At 48.6% G+C, this 26,100-nt stretch overlaps 1 protein-coding gene and 1 non-coding gene across 2 annotated transcripts; one reads left to right on the top strand and one right to left on the bottom strand.

Annotated features, from left to right (window-relative positions):
- Positions 1-3,429: 3,429 nt before the first annotated feature.
- On the top strand, positions 3,430-25,677 carry TRPV1 (transient receptor potential cation channel subfamily V member 1). Its single transcript, XM_070478409.1, has 15 exons — positions 3,430-3,786; positions 4,457-4,614; positions 4,690-4,842; positions 5,224-5,364; positions 5,502-5,800; positions 7,003-7,182; positions 8,615-8,773; positions 10,133-10,228; positions 11,768-11,838; positions 13,344-13,509; positions 13,942-14,008; positions 15,305-15,627; positions 16,927-17,054; positions 18,033-18,148; positions 24,805-25,677. The coding sequence occupies exons 1-15, from the start codon at positions 3,482-3,484 to the stop codon at positions 24,975-24,977; spliced, it is 2,535 nt and encodes an 844-aa protein (XP_070334510.1). The 5' UTR covers positions 3,430-3,481; the 3' UTR covers positions 24,978-25,677.
- Positions 16,054-16,126, bottom strand: TRNAE-CUC (transfer RNA glutamic acid (anticodon CUC)). Its single transcript has one exon. It is a non-coding gene; the product is annotated as a tRNA-Glu (tRNA).
- Positions 25,678-26,100: the final 423 nt, after the last annotated feature.

Here is a 26,100-nt window from a genome sequence, read left to right as displayed (position 1 = left end):
TGACCAGGCATACTTCCTGCAGCAAGGTTTCTACCTGATGGATGAATCAGAGAAAGACTCAGGCCCTCCTGAATGCAAAACAGGCAGGAGGGGAAAGGAGCCAACAGTCAGCATCTGTCCTGCTTGCAAGTTGTGAAATGGTGAGACTGCCTTTTTTTTTTTTCCTGCGTGAATCTGTGCATCAGATCACAGCTGATCTATTGGCACAGTCCAGCCATGTGCTCTGAGTTTTCACTGCCTGAACTTTCACTTGACCATGCAGGCTGAAGAAGTCTTCCATTCCTTCAGTGGCTGTTTTTCCAGAATCCAGCTGCTGCTGGAACATAAATCTCTCCAACTTCCTTTGGAAACGGGAGCTAGAAGGATCTGTATCTGATCTCGCTCATTTCCCAGCACAGCTTTTTTACATAAAGAGATGAACCAGGCAAGCTTGCTGCCCAGGAATTCACAGGGCCGGGGGGAGAGCCACAGGTAGAAATCGCTAGACTGCAGGTTCGTGGTACTTAGGGGGTCATGAGGATGGATGAAAGGAGATGGGCCACCCTGGAGGGGGAGGGAGCATCATCAGTGCAGAGTTAGGGGGTGTGAGGAAGTGACATCAGTGGGGAGGTGGCATCTGAGAGGTGACAGGGTTTGGACAAGAGGAGAAGGAGGAAAAAGCACTGCATGTGTAGGCACCATGGAGGTCAAGGCCCCTGAGATGTGGGACATCACTGGGTACTAGGGAGTGATAACGCCCATCTGGGAAGGGAAGAGTCAGAGAAGAGGTTAGGGAGTAGAGAACTGTAGCAACACAAGTTTACAGCCACAGGTGCTGGCACCAGCTCCCAGTGTAACTCCAGGGCTTCAGATGTCCAAGGCCCATCAGCCCCGAATCACTTAAAGTCTAAACATTCAGCCCCAGTTCAGTTCAGTTCAGTCGCTCAGTTGTGTCCGACTCTTTGAGACACCATGGATTGCAGCACGCCAGGCTTCCCTGTCCATCACCAACTCCCGGGGCTCCCTCAAACTTATGTCCATCGAGTCGGTGATGCCATCCAACCATCTCATCCTGTCATCCCCTTCTCCTTTTGCCTTCAATCTTTCCCAGCATCAGGGTCTTTTCCAATGAGTCAGTTCTTCGCATCAGGTGGCCAGATTATTGGAGTTTCAACTTCAGCATCAGTCCTTCCAATGAATATTCAGGACTGATTTCCTTTAGGATGGACTGGTTGGATCTCCCTGCTGTCCAAGGGACTCTCAGGAGTCTTCTCCAACACTGCAGTTCAAAAGCATCAGTTCTTCGGTGCTCAGCTTTCTTTATAGTTCAATTCTCACATCCATACATGACCACTGGAAAAACCATAGCTTTGACTAGACAGACCTCTGTTGGCAAAATAATGTCTCTGCTTTTTAACATGCTGTCTAGGTTGGTCATAGCTTTTCTTCCAAGGAGCAAGTGTCTTTTAATTTCATGGCTGCAGTCACCATATGCAGTGATTTTGGAGCCCAAGAAAATAAAGTCTGTCACTGTTTCCCCATCTATTTGCCATGAAGTGATGGGACCAGATGCCATGATCTTAGTTTTCTGATTGTTGAGCTTTAAGCCAGTTGTTTCACTCTCCTCTTTCACTTTCATCAAGAGGCTCTTTAGTTCCTCTTCACTTTCTGCCATAAGGGTGGTGTCATCTGTGTATATGAGGTTATTGATATTTCTCCCGGCAATCTTGATTTCAGCTTGTGCTTCATTCAGCCTGGCATTTCGCATGATGTACACTGCATATAAGTTAAATGAGCAGGGTGACAATATATAGCCTTGATGTACTCCTTTCCCAGTTTGGAACCAGTTTGTTGTCCCGTGTCTGGTTTTAACTGTTGCTTCTCAACCTGCATACAGATTTCTCAGGAGGCAGGTAAGGTAATCTGGCATTCCCATCTCTTTAAGAATTTTCCAGTTTGTTGTGATCTACACAGTCGAAAGCTTTAGAATAATCAATAAAACAGAAGTAGATGTTTTTCTGGAACTCTCTTGTTTTTTCTATGATCCAACAGATGTTGGCAATTTGATCTCTGGTTCTTCTGCCTTTTCTAAATCCTGTTTGAACATCTGGAAGTTCTTGGTTCATGTACTGTTGAAGTCTAGCTTGGAGAATTTTGAGCATTACTTTGCTAACATGTGTGATGAGTGCAATTGTGGGGTAGTTGGAAAATTCTTTGGCATTGCCCTTCTTTAGGATTGGAATGAAAACTGACTGTTTTCAGTCCTGTGATCACTGCTGAGTTTTCCAAATTTGCTGGAATATTGAGTGCAACACTTTTAACAGCATCATCTTTTAGGATTTGAAATAGCTCAACTGGAATTCCATCACCTCCACTAGCTTTGTTCATAGTGATGCTTCCTAAGGCCCACTTGACTTTGCATTCCAGGATGTCTGGCTCTAGGTGAGTGATCACACCATCATGGTTATCTGGGTCATGAAGATCTTTTTGGTATAGTTCTTCTGTGTATTCTTGCCACTTCTTCTTAATATCTTCTGTCTGTTAGGTCCATACCATTTCTTTCCTTTATTGTGCCCATTTTTGCATGAAATATTCCCTTGGTATCTCTAATTTTCTTGACGAGATCTCTAGTCTTTCCCATTCTGTTGTTTTCCTCTATTTCTTTGTAATGATCACTGAGTAAGGCTTTCTTATCTCTCCTTGCTATTCTTTGGAACTCTGCATTCAGATGGGTATATCTTTCCTTTTCTCGTTTGCCTTTAGCTTCTCTTCTTTTCTCAGCTATTTGTAAGGACTCCTCAGACAACCATTTTGCCTTTTTGCATTTCTTTTTCTTGGGGATGGTCTTGATCACTGCCTCCTGTACAATGTCATGAACCTCTGTCCATAGTTCAGCCCCAGGATGCTTCAAATATACTAATTTTACAAAATAACAAAAAGTGCAAGACTGGTGGCAGGGACACGCGGCACCCGAGGGACCACGCAGTGTGGACACTGTGGAGTGTGAGTGCTGGCCTCCACCAGCCTCCTTGTTCCTGGGAATGCAAACTGCTTGGCTCTTTGGGGCTGAGTCATCTTCATTGCTGAGTTCCTTCCCTAATGCATAGCCAGCAATAAACTCTCCTTCCGGTTTCCCCTACTCTGATCTTGGGGGAGTCAGGGCAGTGGTTAGCATCCCCATTCTACAGATAAGGCAACTGAGGCCCAGAGAAGATGAGTGATCCATCCATCCTGGTGGATCCAAGTTGTGGGCTCTTCCATCTCGGGAGGCTGATGGGCAGGGGTCTGCTAGGTTTGCTCCCCACTGGGGCCTCTGGAGTGGGAGTTACTACACCCTGAAAGCTTTCTTTCTGGAAGGCTGAGAGCAGCAACTGTTGGACTTCTGGGGGTTCCTGCTTCACAGGGGCCTTTGCAACAAGTGCAGTGGGGGCCAGGGTCATGCAGTCCTCCAGCTGGGAACAAGCCTGATCTTGGTGGCTGCTCACAGGCTGCCTCCTGGGCCATGGAGAATCTGGCACGGATGAAGAAATGGGGGAGCTCAGAATCACAGGAATCTCAGGACCTGCCTCAAGAGGACTCCTGTCCAGACCCCCTAGATGGAGACCTTAACTCCAGGCCAGCTCCAACCAAGCCCCAAAACTTCCCCACGGCCAAGAGCCGCAGCCGGCTTTTTGGCAAGGGTGACTCAGAGGACACATCCCTCATGGACTGCTCTTACGAGGAAGGCCAGCTGGCATCCTGCCCAGCCATCACCATCAGCCCTGTAGTCATCATCCAGAGGCCTGGGGATGGCCCCACCTGTGTCAGGTAAGCTGCATGCGAAGCCCCGCCTCCCTTTCCACCAGGAGCCTAACTAGCCCAGCTGGCTGAGATCCCAGCCATGGAGACTCCACGTGGTACCTGAGTTTATGGGCAAAAGGTCGTAGAGCTGGGGAGCCGAGGGGGCCTCCAGAGGTCGCCTGGTCCAGCGTCTGTACTCACAGAAGCTACAGTCATGTGGCCACACATGCTGGCATGTATGCTGATCCTAGCTGTTGGCTGATCTCTGGGTCTAGCCTTTGAAGGTGCACCAGCCTCAATCATGTAGACTTCAAGTTGGAAAGCTCAAGGGCAGGACGCTTTTAAACAAAGTACAAAACCGCTCCATTGAACGTTCAGAAACCTCCCACCACCTCCAAGGCAGGACAGGGGCTCCCCCAGGCTGGCTGACTCCCGGGGCCCTGTGAGGATGCTCTTTCACTTAGCTGAACCCCGTCCCCAATCGCCTCCAGGCTTTCGCAGCCTTCAAGCAGGCAGAGAAGTGAGTGACCTGGGTGTTGCAGGCAGTAGTGGCTGCAAAGATTTTCTAGCTGATGCCTACAGACAGAATGGGGGTACATGTGCCCCACTGTTCCCTGTTACAACCTGGACCAGCTCTGAAGGTCTGAAGGCCAAGGGGAGACCAGAATATGAGACAAAGTTGTTCTCTGGTCCACAGGCATCTGTCCCAGGACTCCGCTTCCACCGAGAAACTCAAGCTCTACGATCGCAGGAAGATCTTTGAAGCAGTCGCTCAGAATAACTGTGAGGAGCTGGAGAGCCTGTTGCTCTTCCTGCAGAAGAGCAAGAAGCATCTTATGGACAGCGAGTTCAAAGGTGGCCCCGAGGCCGTCGGGTTCCCGGGAGGCGCCTCCCTGCAGCGCCTGCTCTGACCCCCGCTTTGTCTTGCAGACCCGGAGACAGGGAAGACCTGTCTGCTGAAAGCCATGCTCAACCTGCACAATGGGCAGAACGACACCATCCCCCTGCTCCTGGAGATCGCCCGGCAGACGGACAGCCTGAAGGAGCTCGTCAACGCCAGCTACACGGACAGCTACTACAAGGGTGAGGTGGCTGGGGCCAGCACGGCTCTGCCCACGTGATCTCCTGGAGCAGGGGGACACCCTCACACCCCGACAAGTCTCTGAGCCCCTTACTCCCTTTCCCAACCACTGAATCAGGATCTCCTGGTCCTGGGGGTTCCCTGCCTCTCCCACCTCTGGCTTGCTGCTCCTTGCTCTTTGGCGATTTTGAGTCCTTCAGCCCCCAGTCTGGTGTTCCCTGTTCCTGCTCCTGCTCAGGGACGCCTTGGGCATCTTTAGGGGATCCTGGCTTCCTCTGTTGTTGGAGTCATCCCACACATTCTGTCCAGGCCCTCCCTCAGCACCTGGCCAGTCACGCCCTCAGGACTACCAGCCCCAAGCCAAGAGCATGCATCCTCCACAGGCCAGACGGCGCTGCACATAGCCATTGAGAGGCGGAACATGGCGCTGGTGACCCTCCTGGTGGAGAACGGGGCCGATGTCCAGGCTGCGGCCAACGGGGACTTCTTTAAGAAAACCAAAGGGCGGCCTGGCTTCTATTTTGGTAGGGGGACCATGTGGTAGATACTTAGCATCTTAGAAGTTTAGGGTGGAGACAGAGGGAGTTGGAGGCCAGGTGGTGCAAGGGCCAAGCCAGTCTCTTTCCAGGGAGGCCCACCGTGTGCCTGTGGTTGGCTGCAGGTGAGCTGCCCCTCTCCCTGGCCGCGTGCACCAACCAGCTGGGCATCGTGAAGTTCCTGCTGCAGAACTCCTGGCAGCCAGCCGACATCAGCGCCAGGGACTCAGTGGGCAACACGGTTCTGCATGCGCTGGTGGAGGTGGCCGACAACACAGCTGACAACACCAAGTTCGTGACGAGCATGTACAATGAGATTCTGATCCTGGGGGCCAAGATTCACCCTACGCTGAAGCTGGAGGAGCTCACCAACAAGAAGGGGCTGACGCCGCTGGCTCTGGCCGCCAAGAGTGGGAAGATCGGGGTAGGGATGGGGGCGGGGTCATGCCTGAGCAGAGGATGCTGTGGGAGGGTGTCTGTCTGCCTTCCTGAACTTCTGGCATCAGAAGAAGTTGCCACATCAGCCTGTAGGGGGTTAGAAGGGTGGGGGCATTAAAGTAAGCCAGAGGAATTGTGAGGTGCTAAGCAGAATCCAGCAGCACATATATGGCCAGTTCTTTTCTCTTTCCTATACTATTTTTTTTTTTTTAACTTTTTATTTTTTATTGGAGTATAGCCAATTAGGGCTTCCCAGGTGGTGCTAGCAGTAAAGAACCTGTCTGCCAATACAAGAAACAAGAGGCATGGGTTCGATCCCTGAGTTGGGAAGATCCCTTGGAGGAGGGCATGGCAACCCACTCCAGTATTCCTGCCTGGAGAATTCCATGGACAGAGGAACCTGGTGAGCTATAGTCCATGGGATCGAGAAGAGTCGGACATGGCGGAAGCAGCTCAGCACACAAGCATGCATAGCCAATTAATAAACAGCGATAGTTTCAGCTGAACAGTGAAGAGACTCAGCTGTGCATATACATGTGTGCATTATCCCCCAAACTCCCCTCCCAACCAGGCTGCCCACATGTGGCCTTTTCTGATTTTCAACTCTGAGCATTACCACCAAGCCATGGGGTGAGGGTGGGCTGAGCCAAGAGTGAAATGGAAAGAGAAACTGTTGGTGTTTTTTCATGGAAGATAGGACTTTTAGGTGATAGGGAGTCCTAATGGGGTAGGACAGGCTTCCAAGTCTGTGGATGACGTCAGGCCATGGAGGGCTGAAGGTGGGGCTGGGCAGCTGGAATTGGGAGTGGGGTGGGAGTTTCTCAGTACCAGGGGATTCTGGGAGCTGGTCCCTGCCCATACTGTCTCAGGATGGGAAGCCTGGCTTTATAACTTTGGTTGTAGTTCTTGAATTTTCTTTATTTCCTTTGGGCTTGAGGTTTTCTAGAGGGGACCACTGCAGTCCTTCACTGAGAACTGGGGGGCCAGGTGTGATCAGGTGAAAGGTCTGAGGCATTGGGCAGCTTGATCTAGAAGGCAGTTAAGAGATTGCTGAATGTGGGTGGGGACCCTCCTGGGGCTTGGGCAGGGTCTTCAATGGACTTGGAAGCAGAATTATTCTTGGAACAGAGCTAGTGGCCCGGTGGGCCTCAGGCTGGCCTCTAACAGGTTCTTGTGTTCCTGGGGCAGGTCTTGGCTTATATTCTCCAGAGGGAGATCCAGGAGCCTGAGTGCAGGCACCTGTCCAGGAAGTTCACCGAGTGGGCTTACGGGCCCGTGCACTCCTCACTCTACGACCTGTCCTGTATCGACACCTGTGAGAAGAACTCGGTGCTGGAGGTGATAGCCTACAGTAGCAGCGAGACCCCTGTGAGTGGACCGGGGCCGGGACCCAGCTTCCGGTCTCACTGCAACCCCAGCCCCCTCTCCAGCCTCTGGTCTGACTCTGCCTGTCCTCCCATCACCTGCTACCTGGGGCTTGTACCCTGCCGCCTCACCTCCCCATTTATTCCCACTGAATGTCTTCCTGTATCATACACTCAATACATGATAATATTACAATAAAACTTTAACATTTCAAAAGTACATAGACAAGAATCCTCCATTTATACCACATGAAAACAGGTAGATTCATTTTGTTTATATAAATGGGATCATACTATATATAGTATAGAACAACCATTTTTTTTCACTTAGCAGCATGTCTTATAGACAGTTTTATATCAGCACATATAGGTCTACTTTATTTAAAAAAAAAATGACTGCAAATACGGGGCTTCCCAGATGGCTCAGTGGTAAAGAATCTGTTTGCCAATGCAGGAGATGTGGGTTCGATCCCTGGGTTGGGAAGATCCCTTGGAGAAGGCGATGGCAACCGACTCCAGTATTCTTGTCTGGGAAATCCATAGACTGAGGAGCCTGGTGGGCTACAGTCCATGGGGTCACAAAAAAGTTGGGTACAACTTAGCAACTAAAGAGGAGCAGCAGCACTTTAAGTATAGGGATGGGGGGGGCGGTAAATATCCATAGGAGGACTTTTGAGTTATTTCCAGTTTTTTCCTACTACATGCTGCAGGTTGTTTGGCATGGGCTTGAGAATTTTTCTGTGAAGGACACCTGGAATTGGAATTGCTAAATCAGAATATATGTCCTCCAAAAAGATTGCATGAATGCACTTGCCTACCATCAGGAGGTACACATCTACCCAAATCCTTGCCAACCTGGGTATTCCCTGTCTTTTTTTTTTTTCAAAACTAGTTTAAGTCCATGGAGCCCAAACAGATATTTCATTGATGTCTTATAATTCTTGTTTTCTTGATTGCTGTGAGGTTGAGAATTTTTTCATAAGTTTTCAACCGTTTGTATTTCTTTGGTAGAATAGGAACATTCATTATCCTTTGCCATCTCTTCTACTGGACTATTTGCCTCATCCTTTTAGTATGTAGAGGCTCTTGTTATAAAATGAATTGGTCCCTTCTCTACTGCACATGTTTCAGATGTTTTATTTTCTCCCAGTCTCCTAGTCTCTTACAAAATTCATTTGCATCATTTGGGTCCATCTTAGAGTCACTAGTCCAATTACACCTCTTCTTCACTGCTTCACTGCACAACAGGGGTTACACAGCTAGAGGGTGGACCATTCAAGGAGCCTGCTGGTCCAGACCTGTGACCCTCTGCTGCTGTTCCAGTCAAGGGTGTGGTCATTCAGAGAGTAGATATGAAGAGTCCCTGGGGCTGAAGGGGGCCTGCAAGGCGGATTTTACTGGGAGGAGTGGGCCTCACCTCTCTTTGCTTCCCATAGAATCGCCATGACATGCTCCTGGTGGAGCCGCTGAACCGCCTCCTGCAGGACAAGTGGGACAGATTCGTCAAGCGCATCTTCTATTTCAACTTCTTCGTCTACTGCTTGTATATGATCATCTTTACCACGGTCGCCTACTACAGACCTGTGGGAGGCCGGGTGCGCCTGAGGCTCGGCCCTCAAGGGGGAAGAGGGGAGGGGATGGGTGTTCCTAGAAGGCCCCGAGACCCCGGACCCAGGCAGGGCCCAGGAGACATGGAAGGGTCACCTGGAGATCTTCTGTCCCCGAGCTCAGTCTTCCTTCTCCTGGTTGTCCTGCACCTGCCTCGTGTTCTCAGCCCCTTCTTCGGCCCCCTGGTTCTGAGAGGCTAAGCCCGTGGTCGCTGAGGTCCTGACTGTAGAGGGGGTGAACTAGGCTGGAAAGGATGCAGGGATTAGGGGGCTGGAAGCAGCTCTCCACTCGGCTGGGTGTCTTCAGGGTCGTGGGTGGTGCAAGCCCTGAGCACATTGCCAACTCTCTCTCCTGCCTGCTTTTCTTCACTCATTCACACATGATTCATTCCCTGGACACAGACTTCAAGCACTTCCTCTAAGCCGGGCCCTGGACCATGCATCAGATCAACCTAAGATCAGACTTTTCCTGCTATCAGAAGCCATAGGCTACCTCAAGTTTCTTAACTGAGTCCTTCATTCAATATCCCAGCACTTAACTTGCTGCCTTTATTTCCAGGGTGCCTTGCTTATAAATTTGGTTGAAAAATTCAACTTCCTAGTTAGGTGGAATCTGATTTCTATACATCTATTAAGGCCATCTAATGAGTTTACTTTATTTATTTATATTTTTGGCCTCGCTGAATGCATATGAGATCTTAGTTCCCCAATCAGGGATTGGACCTTCATTCTCTATAGTGGAAGCACAGGGTCTTAATCACTGGGCTGCCAGGGTTGACTTTAAGAGGAAAGAGAAATGTGCTAATGAAACGAGCTAGTGAACTTGTGCTTATGAAATATGGATGGTAGGCTGAAAGGAAACCCACTCTAGAAAACTTGACTGAAAGACAAGGACAACACACACATGCATATTGTGTGACCGCACTCCTTTCAGCATCTGAGGGAAACCTTGACAGTCCTGGGAGAGCAGGGCTTCACCATAGGCTGTGGGAACAGCAGGAAGCACATGGCAGCGTGCCTGTAAGGCAGCTACGCCAGCACTGTCCTCCTCGCCAGGCAGAGCTCTAGACTAGGGCATCATCCCAGAGACAGCACAGGAAATCAAGGATGCTCCTCTCACCACCTGGAGGCTTTCCTCTTACCACTTGGGAATCAGGTCCCGTCTCCTTGCAGGTGTCCCCATAGTAATGCATTGTCTTTGTTTGGGTCTCTCCTGATGCAGACTAAGCCTCTCCAGAAGGGGCTGGGTCTTAATCACAAGACTTTGCACCTGGTAAATGTTGGTTGAATGAATGAGTGAGTGAGTGAGTGAGTGAGTGAAATCATTAATGTCTTTGTCCTTTGCAGCCTCCCTTTAAGCCGAAACACACTGTAGCGGACTATTTCCGAGTCACCGGAGAGATTATTTCTGTGGCAGGTGGTATCTACTTTTTTTTCCGAGGGGTAAGCATTCCTTCCCATACTGTGAGTTTCCATCATCACCTAAACAAAAAACCAAGAGACTCATTCAGTGATCACCACTGTTTTAAAAACCTTTTTATATTGTATTGGGGGTGTATCTTATTAACAATGTGAGAGTTTCAGGTGAATAGGGAAGAGATTCAGCCATACATATACATGTATCCATTCTCCCTCCGAACTCCCCTCCCATCCAGGCTGCCGCATAACATTGAGCAGAGTTCCCTGTGCTATACAGTAGGTCGCTATTGTTTATCCATTTTAAATATAGCAGTGGCTCACCACTTTTTAATTCATCAACCACGTAATGGCCCTGCTTGAGAAACTTAGAGATGCATAGGTTAAGATGAGGACCCTTGGGCATTCACGGCTGGGGAGGGGGTACTGTTTTGCCCAGTGTGTCCCCCTGCAGATGCAGGTCAGTCACACTTGAAGACAGGCAGTCAGGGCTGTCCACTGGGTGTAATATTTAATTAAAGAGGTAGAGTGCAAGTCTCTTAAGAGACAGGACCGTGACTGGTAGCTGTTTAATTAATTGAAACAGTCCATTAAAGCTCAGAATAATGAAATATGTATATACTAGAACCATTTTATTATTTATTTTTAAAAGACCCCCCTTTTTTTGACCATGCCATGTGGCTTGCGGGATCTTAGTTCCCTGACCGGGGATCAAACCTGTGCCCACTGCAGTGGAAGCATAAAGTCCTAACCACTGGACCACCAGGGAAGTCCCTGGAATCATTTTAACTAAAATCCCTAAACATGCATATTCCTGGGCCATTCTTCAAATACATGTGGGACTACTGTTTCATGTACAAAGAATTCTGAATGCAGAATTTGAGATTATTTTGATTTTTTTCCCCTTAATCTTTTTGATCTAAGCCACACCCTGTTTTTTAGTAACTCACCTTTAAGGAGTCTTTCCTAATCATTGGACTCCGCCTTCACAGAAACAACCATCTTTATTTTCACATTCATGGTTTATATTATCATAAAATACGAAACTGCAGTAGCAAGTGCAGTGGGCAAAAAAAGCATTCTTGGCAAACAGGATTAACCACTGGGAGGGCATGGAACATGTGAGTGTCCTGGAGAGAAGCATTCACCATGGGCATCAGGCAAAATGTTTTCAGAGAGTGAAGAACACTGGTTTATCCGCTGAGTTCAGTGGAGGCTGGTTAAAGAACTTTTACTTTAATTCAAACTTAGTTAGAAAAAGCACAAATTAGAAAGGAGGGGAAAAAATTCACCCAATCCCATCTTTCAAGCATGGCAATTGATACTATTTTGGTGGTTTTCCTTCCCGTCTTTACTTCTAGATACAGTTGTAATTTCACTCTATTTAATAAAATTCTCTTGACGGAGTCATACAACATTACCTCATTAGCCTGACCCAGGCTGTTCCACTGTCTTCATTATCTTTGCTTTGCTGCACTTCCATGGTACATCAAGGTGCTGTTTAGAAAACATTCTGGTTGCTCAGTGTTTAACCTTTCCTGAGATCTATTCTCTGTTTATCTGCAGATTCAGTATTTCCTGCAAAGGCGGCCGTCACTGAAGACCTTGTTTGTGGACAGCTATAGTGAGATGCTTTTGTAAGTGATACTGACTCTTATGCCTCTGTAGCAGACAGCATCTTTTGGCCATGAGATCTGGAATGACAGCAGTCAGCTCATTCTCACTCATTCTCTCACATACACTGGGCCTGGAACCTAGTAGGGCTTCACAAACATGTTGAATGAATGATGGAAGGCACCCAGTAAACCTTTGCTGGGTGAGTGAATACCGAGAGTCCACTCTGCACCAAGTATGTTCCAGGTACTAGGGAATGACCAACCTGTTCCCCAGCCTCCTGTGGTCTACAGTCAGAGTTAGATGTACCCTTGTTCGTTTTTTCCATCTTTTTATCCATCTATCTGGAAAGGGATCATTGAGCAGACCCTGTCATGGGATTACCCAGGTGTCCTCTAAGCCTGTCCAGGCCTCTGATAGGCAGCATGCACCGGACGGAGGAGCAGAAAGGACACCTTCCCTGCCTCTGCTCCTGAGTTTGAGGATGTGATCTGCAGACTCTACCTGTGGTTTTTGGGGAGCGCACAGCCTGTTCTCACGGGCCTAGGCCTCCTAGATTCTCTGGGGTCCGTGAGGCTATTGTTCCCAGGAACTGGATAGGGAGGTAGTTGGAGCTCAAGCCCTGTTTTTCAGCCTGTTTTCTTTATTGCTTTTAGATTCCTTTTCTTTTTTTCCTAATTGCTCCTCCCATGAAATTGCTTACCACAGATATACTGTATATCTGTTTATGTACTGTATTTATTTATTTTAAAATTTTATTTATTTACTTTTGGTTGCGCTGGGTCCTGCTGCGTTCAGGCTTTCTCTAGTTGCAGCGAGCAGGGGCTACTCTCTAGCTGTGGTTTCTCATTACAGTGGTTTCTCTTGTGGCAGAGCACAGGCTCTAGGTGTGTGGGCTTCAGTAGTTGCAGCACACGCGCTTAGTTGCCCCGTGGCATCTGGGATCTAGTTTCCTGACCAGCGATCGAACCCCTGAGCCTGCATTGGCAGGTGGATTCTTAACTATTGGACCACCAGGGAATTATTGTCTTTATATCTGTGGATTGAGTGTAAAGAGAATAAGATTTTGCACATCCACCCCTCCTCCTATCCCCCCACTGGCACCCAGAACTGATTTTTGCCTCTTTGGGACAATATCAGTCCCACTGAGACTCATGGGCTAAAGGAGGTAGGATGGCCATCCCCTCTCCCACCTCCCCCTGTGGCCTTTGAGGGGAGGTCCTGGCATCTTGGGGCTTCCCAGGTGGCGCTAGTGGTAAAGAACCCACCTGCCAATGCAGGAGATGTAAGAGACGCGTGTTTGATTGCTGGGTCGGGAAGATTCCCCTGGAGGAGGACATAGCAACCCACTCCAGTATTCTTGCCTGGAGAACCCCCATGGACAGAAGAGCCTGGTGGGCTACAGAGCTGAACATGTTCTCAAAGAGCTGAACACGACTAAAGGGACCTAACATGCATGCACGCCAGGCATCTGGGCTCTTGTCTGTGAGGGCGCCTGTGGACAGGGCCTGCTGTCCCTCCTCCTCAGCTTCATGCAGTCGCTGTTCATGCTGGCGACCGTGGTGTTGTACTTCTGCCGCTGCAAGGAGTACGTGGCCTCCATGGTGTTCTCCCTGGCCATGGGCTGGACCAACATGCTCTACTACACCCGCGGCTTCCAGCAGATGGGCATCTACGCCGTCATGATCGAGAAGGTGGGTGCCGGTGCCCCAGGGCTCCTCCGCAGAGCCTGACTACCTCCTGGGGGTGTGGGACCCGGCCCCACAAACTCCACCCATCCTCTCTGCGTTGTCTGGGAAGGTCCTGCTTTAAGACCCACTTTCCCAGAGAATTCCCCAACAATCAGGCAATCTGGCCTTGACCCAGGCTTGGGGGCTCCCTTGAAACTTGACCCCCACCCCCTACCTGCCAGGCTCCCTCTCCCACCAGAAAAAGGCCAATGTGGGGCACTGTGGTAAGTCCCTCATGACTCCTGAGCTGAAAACCACCGAACCAAACCTAGCTGTCTGTCCTCTGATATCACTTGGGCTCAAGAAAGACCCCCCCCAGGCTGACACAGCCGTAGCACTTGCCTTGGCCCCTCCTGGGCCTGGAGGAGGGTCTGACAAGGCCACTCTCTCCTGCAGATGATCCTCAGAGACCTGTGTCGCTTCATGTTTGTTTACGTCGTGTTCCTGTTCGGGTTTTCCACAGGTAACGGGTGTGGTCAGGGCTGGTGGGAGGCCAGGGCTCCTGCTGACCTCGGCTTCCGAGGACTCTGCAGGGTTGCGTGGGGGAGAGGCCCGCTGGGGTGTGTGTCTGCAGGCGACAGAGCAGATGGACAAGGAGCACACCGAAATAATAGTAATAGGAGAACCTGGAAATTGATTCATGAAAGATTTTAGGTCACTTTAGAAGTATAAAGTGCTGCTTGCCTGTGGTATAGTTGCATCTTGACTCAAAAAAAGCCACAAGGAAAGCCCAAGAATAATGAACTGGGTATCCTATCCCTTCTCCAGGGGATCTTTCCAACCTAGGAATCAAACTGGGATCTCCTGCATTGAGGCAGATACATCCTACACCGTACTTATAAAAAAACAAAACAGAACTGCAGATAGGATCAGTCTTTCTCCACTAAATATTTCAGTGTGTATTTCCTGAAAATGAGAACATTCTCTTGCATAAACACAGCATAATGATCAAAATCAGGAAATTAACATAAACACTGAACTATTAGCTAATCTTCCAGCTTTCTTCAAATTTCACTAATTGTCCTAATAATGTCTTTTATAGAAAGGAAAATCCCAGATAACACACTACATTCCCTTGTCAAGCCTGTTTAGTCTCCTTCACTCTGGAGCAGTTTCCTCAATCTTTCCTTCTCTTTTGTGACCTTCACATTTTTCTTGAGTAAACGGCAGTTTTTTTAGTGTCTCTAGGTTCGGGTCTGGCTGAGGTTCCTTTGGCTTCCCTGGTGGCTCAGAGGTTAAAGCGTCTGCCTGCAATGCAGGAGACCTGGGTTTGATCCCTGGGTCAGAAAGATCCCCTGGAGGAGGACATGGCAACCCACTCCAGTATTCTTGCCTGGAGAATCCCAAGGACAGAGGATACCCTTGATGTTCCTTCACAGTTAGATTCAGGTGTTCATTTTTGGTCAAAATATCAAGGAAGGAATGTGTGTTTTCCTTATATCAAGTGTCCCATGATGTCTGTCTGTCCCTTTCTAGCAATGCTAACTTTGTGGCTTTTTAAATTAATTGCTTATTTTGGGCTGTGCTGGGTCTTCATTGCTACGCATGGGCTCTCTCTAGTTGCAACGAGCAGATTATGACAAGCTGATAGTTCTGAAGAAGGGAGTACCTTTTTTTTTCTCCCTTTAAATTCACACAAAGACGCCACATGGCCAAGCCAGAGTTCCTGCTGTGGACCCTCTTGGGGCAGTGGGTGGGCGGGTTGGGGACCCTGGGGTCTTAGGCTTCCATCTGGCCACATGTTCCCCGTGCCCTCCAGCGGTGGTGACACTGATTGAGGATGGAAAGAATGACTCTGTGCCGGCTGAGTCGTCACCACACAGGTGGCGAGGGCCTGGCTGCCGGTCGGCCCACAGCTCCTACAACAGCCTGTACTCCACGTGTCTGGAGCTCTTCAAGTTCACCATCGGCATGGGGGACCTGGAGTTCACCGAGAACTATGACTTCAAGGCTGTCTTCATCATCCTGTTGCTGGCCTACGTGATTCTCACGTACATCCTCCTGCTCAACATGCTGATCGCCCTCATGGGCGAGACGGTCAACAAGATCGCTCAAGAGAGCAAGAACATCTGGAAGCTGCAGGTGGGTTGCAGCACCAGGGGGTCAGCTGCTCTGGCTGCTGCTCAACACAGCGGTGCACAGGGGATGCTTTGGGGAGGGGGCAGACAGCCCACCCAGGCCGGGGGCTCAGGCAGCAGCCTCCCCGTCAGTTGTCTCCCCTCTGGCTCCCCTCACAGGGGTGCTTGCCCAGGGTCTCCAGCGGGTGTTCGTAAACTCCATGTCTACGGAGCGGGGCAGTCCCTGGGAGGAGGAGACAGAGGGTTCAGCCCCATGGGGTGCCTGTCGCAGAGGATCTTGGTGTTGATTGGGAACCAGAAACCAGACTCTGGGAGCAGCTAAGATGGGATGGGCCCTGAGAGCTGTATTTTTTTTTTTTTTTTTTACTGTGCCGGGTCTTAGTTGCTGCACACAGCATGCAGGCTGTTAGTTGTGGCATATGGGATCTAGTTCCCTGACCAGGGATTGAACCTGGATCACCTGCATTGAGAGTGCAGAGTCTTAGCCACTGGACCACTAAGGAAGTCCCCTGACAACTGCATTTTTGAGCTGCCTAGTCCACCTCTGCCTTCCCAACTAACAATAAAAGCATCATTCTTACTAAGTAGCACTGGCTCTACACCAGGTACTGTTCTAAGTGTCTTACTTACATGCTGTCTTTAATCCTATAACACTGCTATCAAGAGGGCACTCTCATTATCCCCGATTTTGGATGAAGGCACTGGTTTCCCAGGTGGTGCAGTGGTGATGCAGTGCAGGAGATGGAGGAGATGTGGGTTCGACCCCTGGGTTGGGAAGGTGTCCTGGAGTAGGAAATGGCAACCCACTCCAGCATTCTTGCCTGGAGAATCCCATAGACAGAGGAACCTGGTGGGTTACAGTCCATGGGGGTTGCAGAAGGGTCAGACATGACTTAGTGACTAAACAACAACAACAACTAAGTCAGGACTTAGTGACTAACAACAAAGAGACACAGAGAAGTTAGCTATCTGTCTCCAAGGCAACCAGTAAGCAGCCCAGCCAGGACTCAGCCCTGGGAAATCTCATCCTCGAGGCTCTGCTCTTAAGTGCTACATTATGTTGCCCTTTGTTGAGCTCCTTGGGGAAGGGTCTGGGGTCGGCTGCGTCTGTGCAAGTCTGAGCGCCATCCACGGAGTGTGCACCTGCTGGGCTGTGAAGACCAAGCCTGGTGCAGAGGATACTGGACGTCCATCCTGGAGGCACAGGGACCCGAGAGACACTGAAGATGCTGATCTAGGCACAGGCAGCCGGGGTGGCCCCTGGATGAGCCCTCCGCCCTCTGCCTTTCGTGTCTTCCTGCAGAGAGCCATCACCATCCTAGACACGGAGAAGAGCTTCCTCAAGTGTATGCGGAAGGCCTTTCGCTCAGGCAAGCTGCTGCAGGTGGGGTACACACCTGATGGCAAGGATGACTACAGATGGTGTTTCAGGTAATTTCCGAGGCAGGGATCAAAGCTTGTGGGGCTCGGGGGCTCAGCTGCGGATATGGGGACCCAGCCAGAGCTAGCTGTGAGGACAGAGATCTGCCTCAGGACTCACCTGTGGGCATGGGGACCCACCCAGAACCAGCCGTAGGTACAGGGGCCATTCTGGGGCTTAGCATGAACCTGGGGGAACCACCTAGAGTCACCTGTGGGAACAGAAGCCTTCCTTAGGGTCTCTTGGGACCAGTCATGGTCCCCTGTACCCACAGCCAACCCCGGGCAGCCAGCTATAGGTACAGGGGCTGCCCTGGGGTTGGCTGTGGGTACAGGGCACCCATCATAGATCCCAGACTGTGGGACCCAGACGTGAAATACTGGAAAACGAGGTGTCCAGAAGGGGTCACCTAGCCATCAGAGTTAGAACAAGGAATCCAGTCTTTAAAGTCCCTGGGCCCTAAGGCGTAGTCAGAGGACACATCTTCAGAAGTGGTGTCCAAAAGGCAGGTCCCCTCCTCGCTGGAATTCCTTGGGAGTTCAAGTGGTTGGGACTTTCTGTTCTCGCTGCCGCAGGCCCAGATTCGATCCCTAGTCAGGAAACTAAGATCCCGTAAGCTGCTTGGTGTGGCCGGCTTCCCAGGTGGCGCTAGTGGTAAAGAACCTGCCTGCCAAGGCAGGAAACACTAGAGACGTGGGTTTGGCCTCTGGGTTGGGAGGATCCTCTGGAGGAGGGTTTGGCAACAGGTCCAGTATTCTTGCCTGGAGAATCCCATGGACGGAGGAGCCTGGTGAGCTACCGTCCACTGGCTTGAGAAGAGTCGGACATTGACTTAGCATGTATGCCCTTGGCAAAAGCAAACGCAAAAGGCAAGCCCCTCCGGGCCCTCCTCGTACCAGCTGTGTCTCCCCGCCCTGGTCTGCAGGGGCGCTGGGACTGCGGGGCTGTGGACCGCCAGCTCCCTGCTGCCCCATCTCCTCCCCCTGCAGGGTGGACGAGGTGAACTGGACCACCTGGAACACCAACGTGGGCATCATCAACGAAGACCCAGGCAACTGCGAGGGCATCAAACGCACCCTGAGCTTCTCCTTGCGGTCAAGCCGAGGTGAGGCGTGAGAGGAAGGGGGGCAGGTGAAGCCTGGGGACCCCCACCCCCTGGAGCAGCCTCGGGGGTCAGCCACCTGTACACTCGGTCACAGGCTCTCACGCATGCCTGCACAGCCCACAGCTCCACGGCCCCATACCTGCTGGCTCTGCCAGGGTCCCTGGTCATCACTGGCCCAGGGGAGGCTGTCAGCCCACATCCAGCCTCCTGTGAGCTGCCCTGTCTCCTCCCTCCCAGTTCTCATTCCCAGCGTCTGCACGCAGCAATGCGAGGCTTATGGACACAAACAGGGACCCTCACCTGGCTCAGAAGCAGGCAGGCAGGCAGAGGAGGGAAGACTTGGGAGCAGAGGAGCCCTGTGGAAAAGCACTACCAGAAACCAGCCCTTTAACCCGTTAATGGTAAACGTTTTAAGAGTAGACATGAAATGAAAGGTCCAGGGGAAGATACTCACCTAAAAGTGAGGCAAACCTAGTCTCTTACATTGGACACGTTTTGAGTTATAATTACAACCCTGCACTAATTCTTTTAGCTTTTAAAAAAAATTGTGATAAAATATATATAACACGAAATTTGCCATTTTAACCGTTTTTTTTTCCAAAGCGTACAGTTTGGTGGTATTGATTATATCCATGGTGTTGGGTAAGCCATCACCCTTATATATTTCCAAAACATTTTCAAGATTCCAAACAGACATTCTGTACCATTCAACAATTAATCCCATTTCCCCCTCCTCCCAGTTTCTAGTAACCTCTAACCTACTTTCTGTCTCTAGGAATTTCCCTATTCTGAGTACTTCATACAAGAGGAGTTACACAATGCTTGTCCTTTTGTGTCTGACTCAATAGCGCTCCATTGTATGTATATACTGTATTTTATTTATCCATTCATCTGTTCACTGACATTAGAATTGTTTCCATCTTTTTGACTGGTGTGAATAATGCTGTGAATGCTAGTGTACAAGATTCTTTTTGATTCTCTGCTTTTCAGTCTTTGGAATGGTAGTGGAATTGCGGGATATATGTTAATTTTATGTTTAACTTTTTTGAGGAACTGCCAAACTGTTTTCCAAAGCTGTTGAATCATTTTACCTTCCCACCAGCAATGTACCAGGGTTCCACATCCTCACCTACAACTTGTTATTTCCTGTTTTTGTTTTGATTATAGCCATCCTAACATGTATGAAGTAGCATCTCACTGATTTGCATTTCCGTTATGACTAATGATTTTGAACATCTTTTCATGTGCTTCAGTTCAGTTCAGTTGCTTATTTGCGACTGACATTTATAGATATTCCTTGGAGGAATGCCTATTCAAGCTCTTTGCCCATTAAAAAAATTTTTTTTAATTGTTGAGTTATAGGAGTTCTTTGTATCTGCCAAATGTAATTATTTATCAGATATATAAGTTACCAATATCTTTTCTATACTGTGAATTGCCCTTTGATGTACAAAAGCTTTTATTTTGATGAAGCCCAATGTATCTATGTTTAAAAATTAATTAACTGGAGAATAATTGCTTTACAACATTGTGTTAGTTTCTGCCGTACAACAGTGAGGATCAGCTATCAGTATACGTACCAATTTATCTATTATTTTCCTTGGCTACTTGTTCTTTTGGTGTCACATCCAAGAAATCACTGTCAAATCCAGTCCAATGTCTGGAAGATTGTTCCCTCTGGCTTGTTTTTTCTTTTAGAGAGTTTTCTAATTTTAGCTCCCTACCATTTTTTCTGTATCTTTTCTTTTTTAAAAATTAATTTTTTAATTTTAATTGGAGGATAATTGCTTTCCAATGTGATGTTGGTTTGTGCCGTACACCACCACCAATCAGCCATAAGTATACCTATATTCTCTCCCTCTTTCGCCTCCTTCCTACCCACTCCCTACCATTTTTAAGTTGCCTTTTTCTTGAGTCAGCATGTTCTTGGTTTCTGAAAACCTTGGGCTGTTTCCCAGAGTTCTGTTGGTTCTAAAGTTTCTGCCTTTAAAAAAATGTTTTTGTGGCAGCATGCAGGTTTGGAGCTGTCTACTTTGCCATTTTGCTGATGTCGCTAATTTTGTTTTTATTGTTGCTAATTCTTAAATGAACAAAGAATGAATCAAATGTCGATAGTTTTTTTTTCTTTTTTTGGTTCACTGGGGGAAAGGCATGATTTTTCAGGCAAACTTGCCTGATAACATGATACTGCAGGTTTTAGATTTGCTATTGCTTCATAGAGAAGCTCATTTTTTTCTATTTTGCAAACTTAAAAAAAAAGTCCCTTATTAAGATGCAATTTGCATCCAATAAAATGCACACATTTTATGCATACACTTTGATAAGTTTTGACAATTCCCTGGAGGAAGAAATGGCAAATACTCCAGTATTCTTGCCTGGGAAATCCCATGGACAGAAGAGCCTGGTGGACTACAGTCCACGGGGTCGCAAAGAATTGGACAGGACATAGCAATTAACCACCACCACTCACTCAGGCAGCCACTACCTCACTCAAGACACAGACTGTTTCCATCACCCCCGAAAGGCCTTCATGCCCATTAGTGGTCAATTCCACCCTCCTCATCCCAGGTAACTACCTAATTTCAATCACTATAGATTAGTTTTACGTCAGCTTTCGTTACCTGAAAATGTTAATTCCCTCTTCATGTTTGAAGGATATTTCCCAGATAGAGAATTCTAGGTTAATAGGTTTTTGTTGCTTTTTAATTGTATATCTTAGTTTAATTTTTAAAAAATTATTGTTTGGCTGTGCCACAGGGCACATGGGATCTTAGCTTCTCAACCAGGGATTGAACCCATACCCCCTGCAGTGGAAGCCCAGAGTCTTGACAACTGCACCTCCAGGGAAGTCCCCTTTTGTTGCTGGTTTTAATTTCATTACTTAAACTATGATTCTCTGCTGTCTTCTGGCCTCTGTTGTTTCTGATGAAAAATCACCTGTAATTTGCACTGCTGTTCTCCTGTCTGTAGCGCGTCTCCCTTCACTCCCTCAACTGCTTTCAAAGTATTCTCTTCATCTTTGGTTTTCAGCAGTTTGACTAAAACGTGCTTAGGTGTGCTTTTCTTCGGTTTTATCTTGCTTGCGGTTTGTTGAGATTCTTAGATCTGTACATCAATATACTTCATCAAATTTTGGAAACTATATACACTTTGCTTTATTTTCCCTATGTTCTTGTTTTACAGGCATGTTGGACCATTTTATATTGTCCTGTGGGCTTCTGAGGCTTTGTTCATTTTTCCTCAAGTTTGATAATTTCTACTAATCTGTCTCCAAGTTCATTGACCCTTTCCTTAGTCATTTCCAAACTGCTATTAAGCCCTTCCAGTGAATGGGCTATTTGGTTCTGGAATTTCTATTTGATTCTTTTAAAAAATAGTTTCCATTTCTCTCCTGAGATTCCTTAGCTGTTCCTTCATTCAGATTATGTTTTCCTGGGACTTGACTCCATTCTTCCAATGCAAGATACACAGGCTTGATCTCTGCTTAGGAGCTAGGATCCCAAATGTTGCATGATGTGACCAGGAAAAAAAGAAGAAAGATTGCTTTCATTTGGTTCTTTGAATGTACTTATAATAGCTGCTTTTGATTCTCCACATACTAAATCTGCTAAATCCAACATTTGGGCCATCTTGGGGTTAATTTCTACTGACTGGTGTTTTCTTGACTGTGAGTCACATTTCCCTAGTAACTTTTAATTGCATACTGGGCATTGTAATAATACAATACAATACAATACAATACTGTATATTGTAGAGACTTTTGATTGAATTTTCATTCTAGCTGGCAGTTCAGTTATTGATGAATCACTTTGAACTTGTGTGTGTTTAGCTTTAACATTTAATTATGGTAAATCTGTGGAAATGTCAAGGTGTTTACCAATCCCTTCAAACTTGTGGGACTCAACCTCCAGACTCTTTCCACTGTGGATCTTGTCAGCGCTTGACTTTAGGTTTTTTTAAGGTGGGTCTCTCTTTCTCTTTTTTTTTTGTTCTTGGCTGAGCTTCTGGGCAGGTAGGATCTTAGTTCCCTGACCAGGGGTCAAACCCATGCCCCCTGCATTGGAAGTATGGAATCTTAACCACTAGACCTCCAGGGAAGTCAGGGTGGGTCATAAGTAGACCTTATTCTAGTGTGTATAAAGTAGGTAGGGCATTTCTGCTATTTTAGCTTGATCCTCGGAGTAGAAAAAGGGTGTAAGGAGGCCCCTCCCCTGGTTGGGCTGGATCTCCAATATCCTTCAGTACTGCTCAGATTCTGATGTTTCTGTCCCACTTTCAACCCCACAACAGTCACTCTCTGATAAGATTGTGCAAGTATACTAACTCTGAGCCAAGGACTTGAGGGGAACCCCATCCCAAAGACTTCTGGACCTCTGCCCCACAGCTCCCTTCTTCCTCTTCTCCTGCACCCTGTCCCAGGGATTCTAGTTGCTTTAGCTGCTCAAAACTCTGCTCTCTTCTTCAATGGCTCAGAGGCACTTCCACACGCTGCTGAGACTCCAGCTCATGACACTGTAGTCTGAGAACTTGTCCCTAAACAGTACTTTAGGGCGATCACGGGGTTCACCTTGTGAATTTCACTTCTCTCAGCAATTGCAGCTTCTCAGTCTGTGGTCTTATGCCTGAAGACATTTGCTGCATGTATTTTGTCCTGTTTTATAGTTGCTTACAGCAGAATGGCTGGCCATCAGAGCTAGATGTGGAAATCTATTTTATTAAGAGGCTTTCTTTTGGAAAACTACTCAAGGGCTTCATCGGTTTTCCCAAGGGCCTCCTTCAGTCCTCTATACTTACCCCTGCCCACCCTGAGTTTCATTAGAAGCATTCCCTGTGTCGTGTCAGGAATACTTATTGGTGCTCTCATTTTCTATTGTTAACTGGTCCAGCTTCACCACAGAGCCATTCAGAGATGGCTTTGCATGTGATATGAGCAGTTTTCTGACATTGCTCTTATTGATTTCATGAAACCAAGCACCTTTGACAAGATTTGCTGTTTTGCTTTGCAGTTATGTTTGCATGACATTGTTGACTGCTTACAGCATTGCTCATTCACTGTGCTATTAATAAGGCCATTGACCCAGTGGCAGGGATACACACACAACTCATGTTACTTGGGGTGTGTCTTGGAGATGGTTAGAGGTTCCCTGGTTTCACACATATGATTAATTAAGGAGCATTTCCTGAAGATTTTGCTTTCCTAAACAACTTTGTAACAGTGGAAACTCAGGTAATGAATAGTGAGATCATTTAATAACGAGGAACTCTCCCCACCCACTTAGCCCATGCGATTGGGAAGGGGTGGGGGAATGCATCAGAGAAAGGGCAGGGGAGATAGTGGTCAGTGGCTGAGCCAGGGAGAGCATGTGAGGGGCTCTCGGCATCAGGACTGAGGGAAGCAGGCACTGGGAGCCCCACACCTTCTTTGAAGGCCCAGGAACTGGAGCTGGGCCAGATAGTCTCTGAGGTTGAATATCCCCAACCAGCCAGCCAGCCAGGCAGGAAGGAGGTGTCTCAGTGAGCACCTGGCCTGTCTCCCCATGGAGCCCCCTGCTTCTATGCCTTCCCTAAAACCTCCTCCAGCCATCTCCTTGGTATCAGACGGCGCTTGGGGAGCAGGCCAGGGTCAGCCTGTGGGCCCGGGGGAAACCCAGGACCTGGAGAATTCAGCTGGGCCAAGCTTCCCATATTCCTGATGCCTTTGAGACGTGGTCAGGACAGGACACCAGTGGAGGGGAATGAACTGTGACCTGATGGCAGAAGGTGTGATTTAGGCTGGTTTTCAAGAGAGATCAGACCCGAGAGGGCCAGCCAGAGGGCTTGGCTGACCCGGGCTCTGGCAAGTGGGAGGAGAGCTTGTACCGCTGTCCCTCTCGGCTGTCACTTCTCTGAGGGTCACCCTGCGGGGGGCGGGGGGCGGCTGGAGATCCCAATGAGGGTGACAATGGGGTCCTCCTCAGGGCCTTCCTGGGATTTCAGGCCACACATGAGAGCCCACATCAAGGCCCAGTGTCATTACGGTTTCCTTGGCATTGTTTCCAATCCGCTGTGCACTGGTGGGGTCTGGGCCCCAGATCCTGACTCTGGCTGGTGTTCATCCCCCTGCAGCTGATCTGTGTGGAGCCACTCCCGGGGCAGCCCCAGTGCCTCTCTCCCTCCCACATGGGCAGGGAGGAAACAGAGGCTGAGAGTAGCAAGCCCCGGACTCTCCTGGGGCCACAAGCAAGTCAGGGTGGAGTGGAGGAGGGGAATTTAGGAGCTGCCTGAGAAGATGAGGCTCCTGGAGCAGCTGAGGGAAGAGGAAACGGCCCCCATCCCTATGTCCTAGAAGCACTGAGGTGCCTACACCCCACTTTATCTAGAGGGTGGCAATGCCAAAAAACTCTCTGGTCACTTTGCTGTCTCCAAGGCAGTATTAGACTTCCCTGGTGGCTCAGCAGTAAAGAATCTGCCTGCAATGCAGGAGACGCAGGTTCCATCCCTGGGTCGGGAAGATCCCCTGGAGAAGGAAATGGCAACCCATTCCAGTATTTTTGCCTGGGAAATCCCGTGGACAGAGGAGCCTCGCAGGCTACAGTCCATGAGGTCGTTAAGAGTCAGATACGACCAAAGCGACTAAACAACAACAAAGGCAGTAATAGTGTTTCACCATCATTCAGTTGCAGGGAGGAACTGGAAGAACTTTGCCCTGGTTCCACTCTTAAGAGATGCAAGCACTCGAGAAAGGCACCCTGCCCAGCCTGAAGAAGTTCACCTGAGGCACTTCACAGGGTCCCTCAAGCCCGAAGATGCTGAGATCATCAAAGACTCTGCTGCTTTAGGGGAGAAGTGAGGGGCTGCACAGGGTGCTCTCCACCCTGTGGGCCTTGGGTACCCCACTGCCACTGGTGATGGGCATGTAGGGGCCTCTAGGGATGTCTCAGCAGCCTGCCCACCAGCGTCGCCTCCCAGCCTTTACTGGACCGCACGGGACAAGCTGTAGGAGGTGTTGCTGGATGCTCAGGAAGAGTCATCCAATCTTCGCTGTCCCCAGCTGCATCTCCTAAGACAAAAGAATCTCGCTTTCTGGTGTTAACTGACTTTATCAAACACACGAATGAGAAGTCTCCACATGCATGTATGCAATGCCCCTTCGATTTTCTATTCCTGGGAGGGAAAGGCAGCGAAGCCCAGGGAAACACCTTCGAGAACAAAATGCTTCCTTTGAGATAAAATGCTGAAGCGCCTGTCTATATCGTGCTTAGTATCTCCTCTGTCCAGAGTGGTCTGGGATGGTGATGGTTGCTCAGTTGGAGAAGGTGGGGGAACCTGGCCCCCTTCCCAGCTCTGCCAGAATCAGGTGTTTCTGGAGTGACTCACTCCTTCTATGTGATGCATCATAGTTCCAAAAATTTTAGCTCTGCTGCTGTTCAAATAAAAGTATAGGACCAAGTCCCAAAACCATGTGGCAAGAATTTTTTTTTACTAATCTTCCATCTATAGTGGCCATAGTCCCTGCTTGCCTGCAGTGGTACCTATTTCATTCTCCATTCAATTTGCCATCCATCAAATAAATACATTAATAAACATATATGTCATATCAAGTGCGAACTTCGTGTCAGTCATTGGGCCAGTGTAGCTCTTTGGTTCCATGTGGTCTGTGTGTGCATGTGTGTGTGTGTACCCATGTGCATGCATCTGCAACCCTGTATGTCTAGGAGCCTCTGGTCACGCTTTAGTTGTTACCTCTGGGTGAGGGCACTCCTCCTACCATAGTTAGTAAACTGTGGGCCATGGTCCAAATTGTGCCTTCCATCTGTTTCAGTAAACCTTTAAAAAAAATTTTTTTTGGCCAGTGCCCTGCAGCATGTGGGACCCTAGTTCCCTGACCAGGGATCAAACCCATATTCCTTGCTTTGAAAACATGGAGTCTTAACCACTGGAGCACCAGAGAAGTTCTTAAACAAACTTTTATT

Source organism: Odocoileus virginianus, chromosome 17 (assembly GCF_023699985.2).
Source record: "Odocoileus virginianus isolate 20LAN1187 ecotype Illinois chromosome 17, Ovbor_1.2, whole genome shotgun sequence".
NCBI classification, from domain to species: domain Eukaryota; kingdom Metazoa; phylum Chordata; class Mammalia; order Artiodactyla; family Cervidae; genus Odocoileus; species Odocoileus virginianus.
The sequence above is the reverse complement of the archived record's forward strand: the minus strand, read 5'-3'. Positions and strand labels throughout refer to the sequence as shown.

Coding starts and splice junctions, on each gene's coding strand:
- TRPV1 (XM_070478409.1), top strand. CDS start 3,482: ATGGAGAATCTGGCACGGATGAAGAAATGGGGGAGCTCAGAATCACAG. Junction 5,365..5,501: donor GCGGCCTGGCTTCTATTTTG/GTAGGGGGACCA, acceptor GGTTGGCTGCAG/GTGAGCTGCCCCTCTCCCTG. Junction 10,229..11,767: donor TCTACTTTTTTTTCCGAGGG/GTAAGCATTCCT, acceptor GTTTATCTGCAG/ATTCAGTATTTCCTGCAAAG.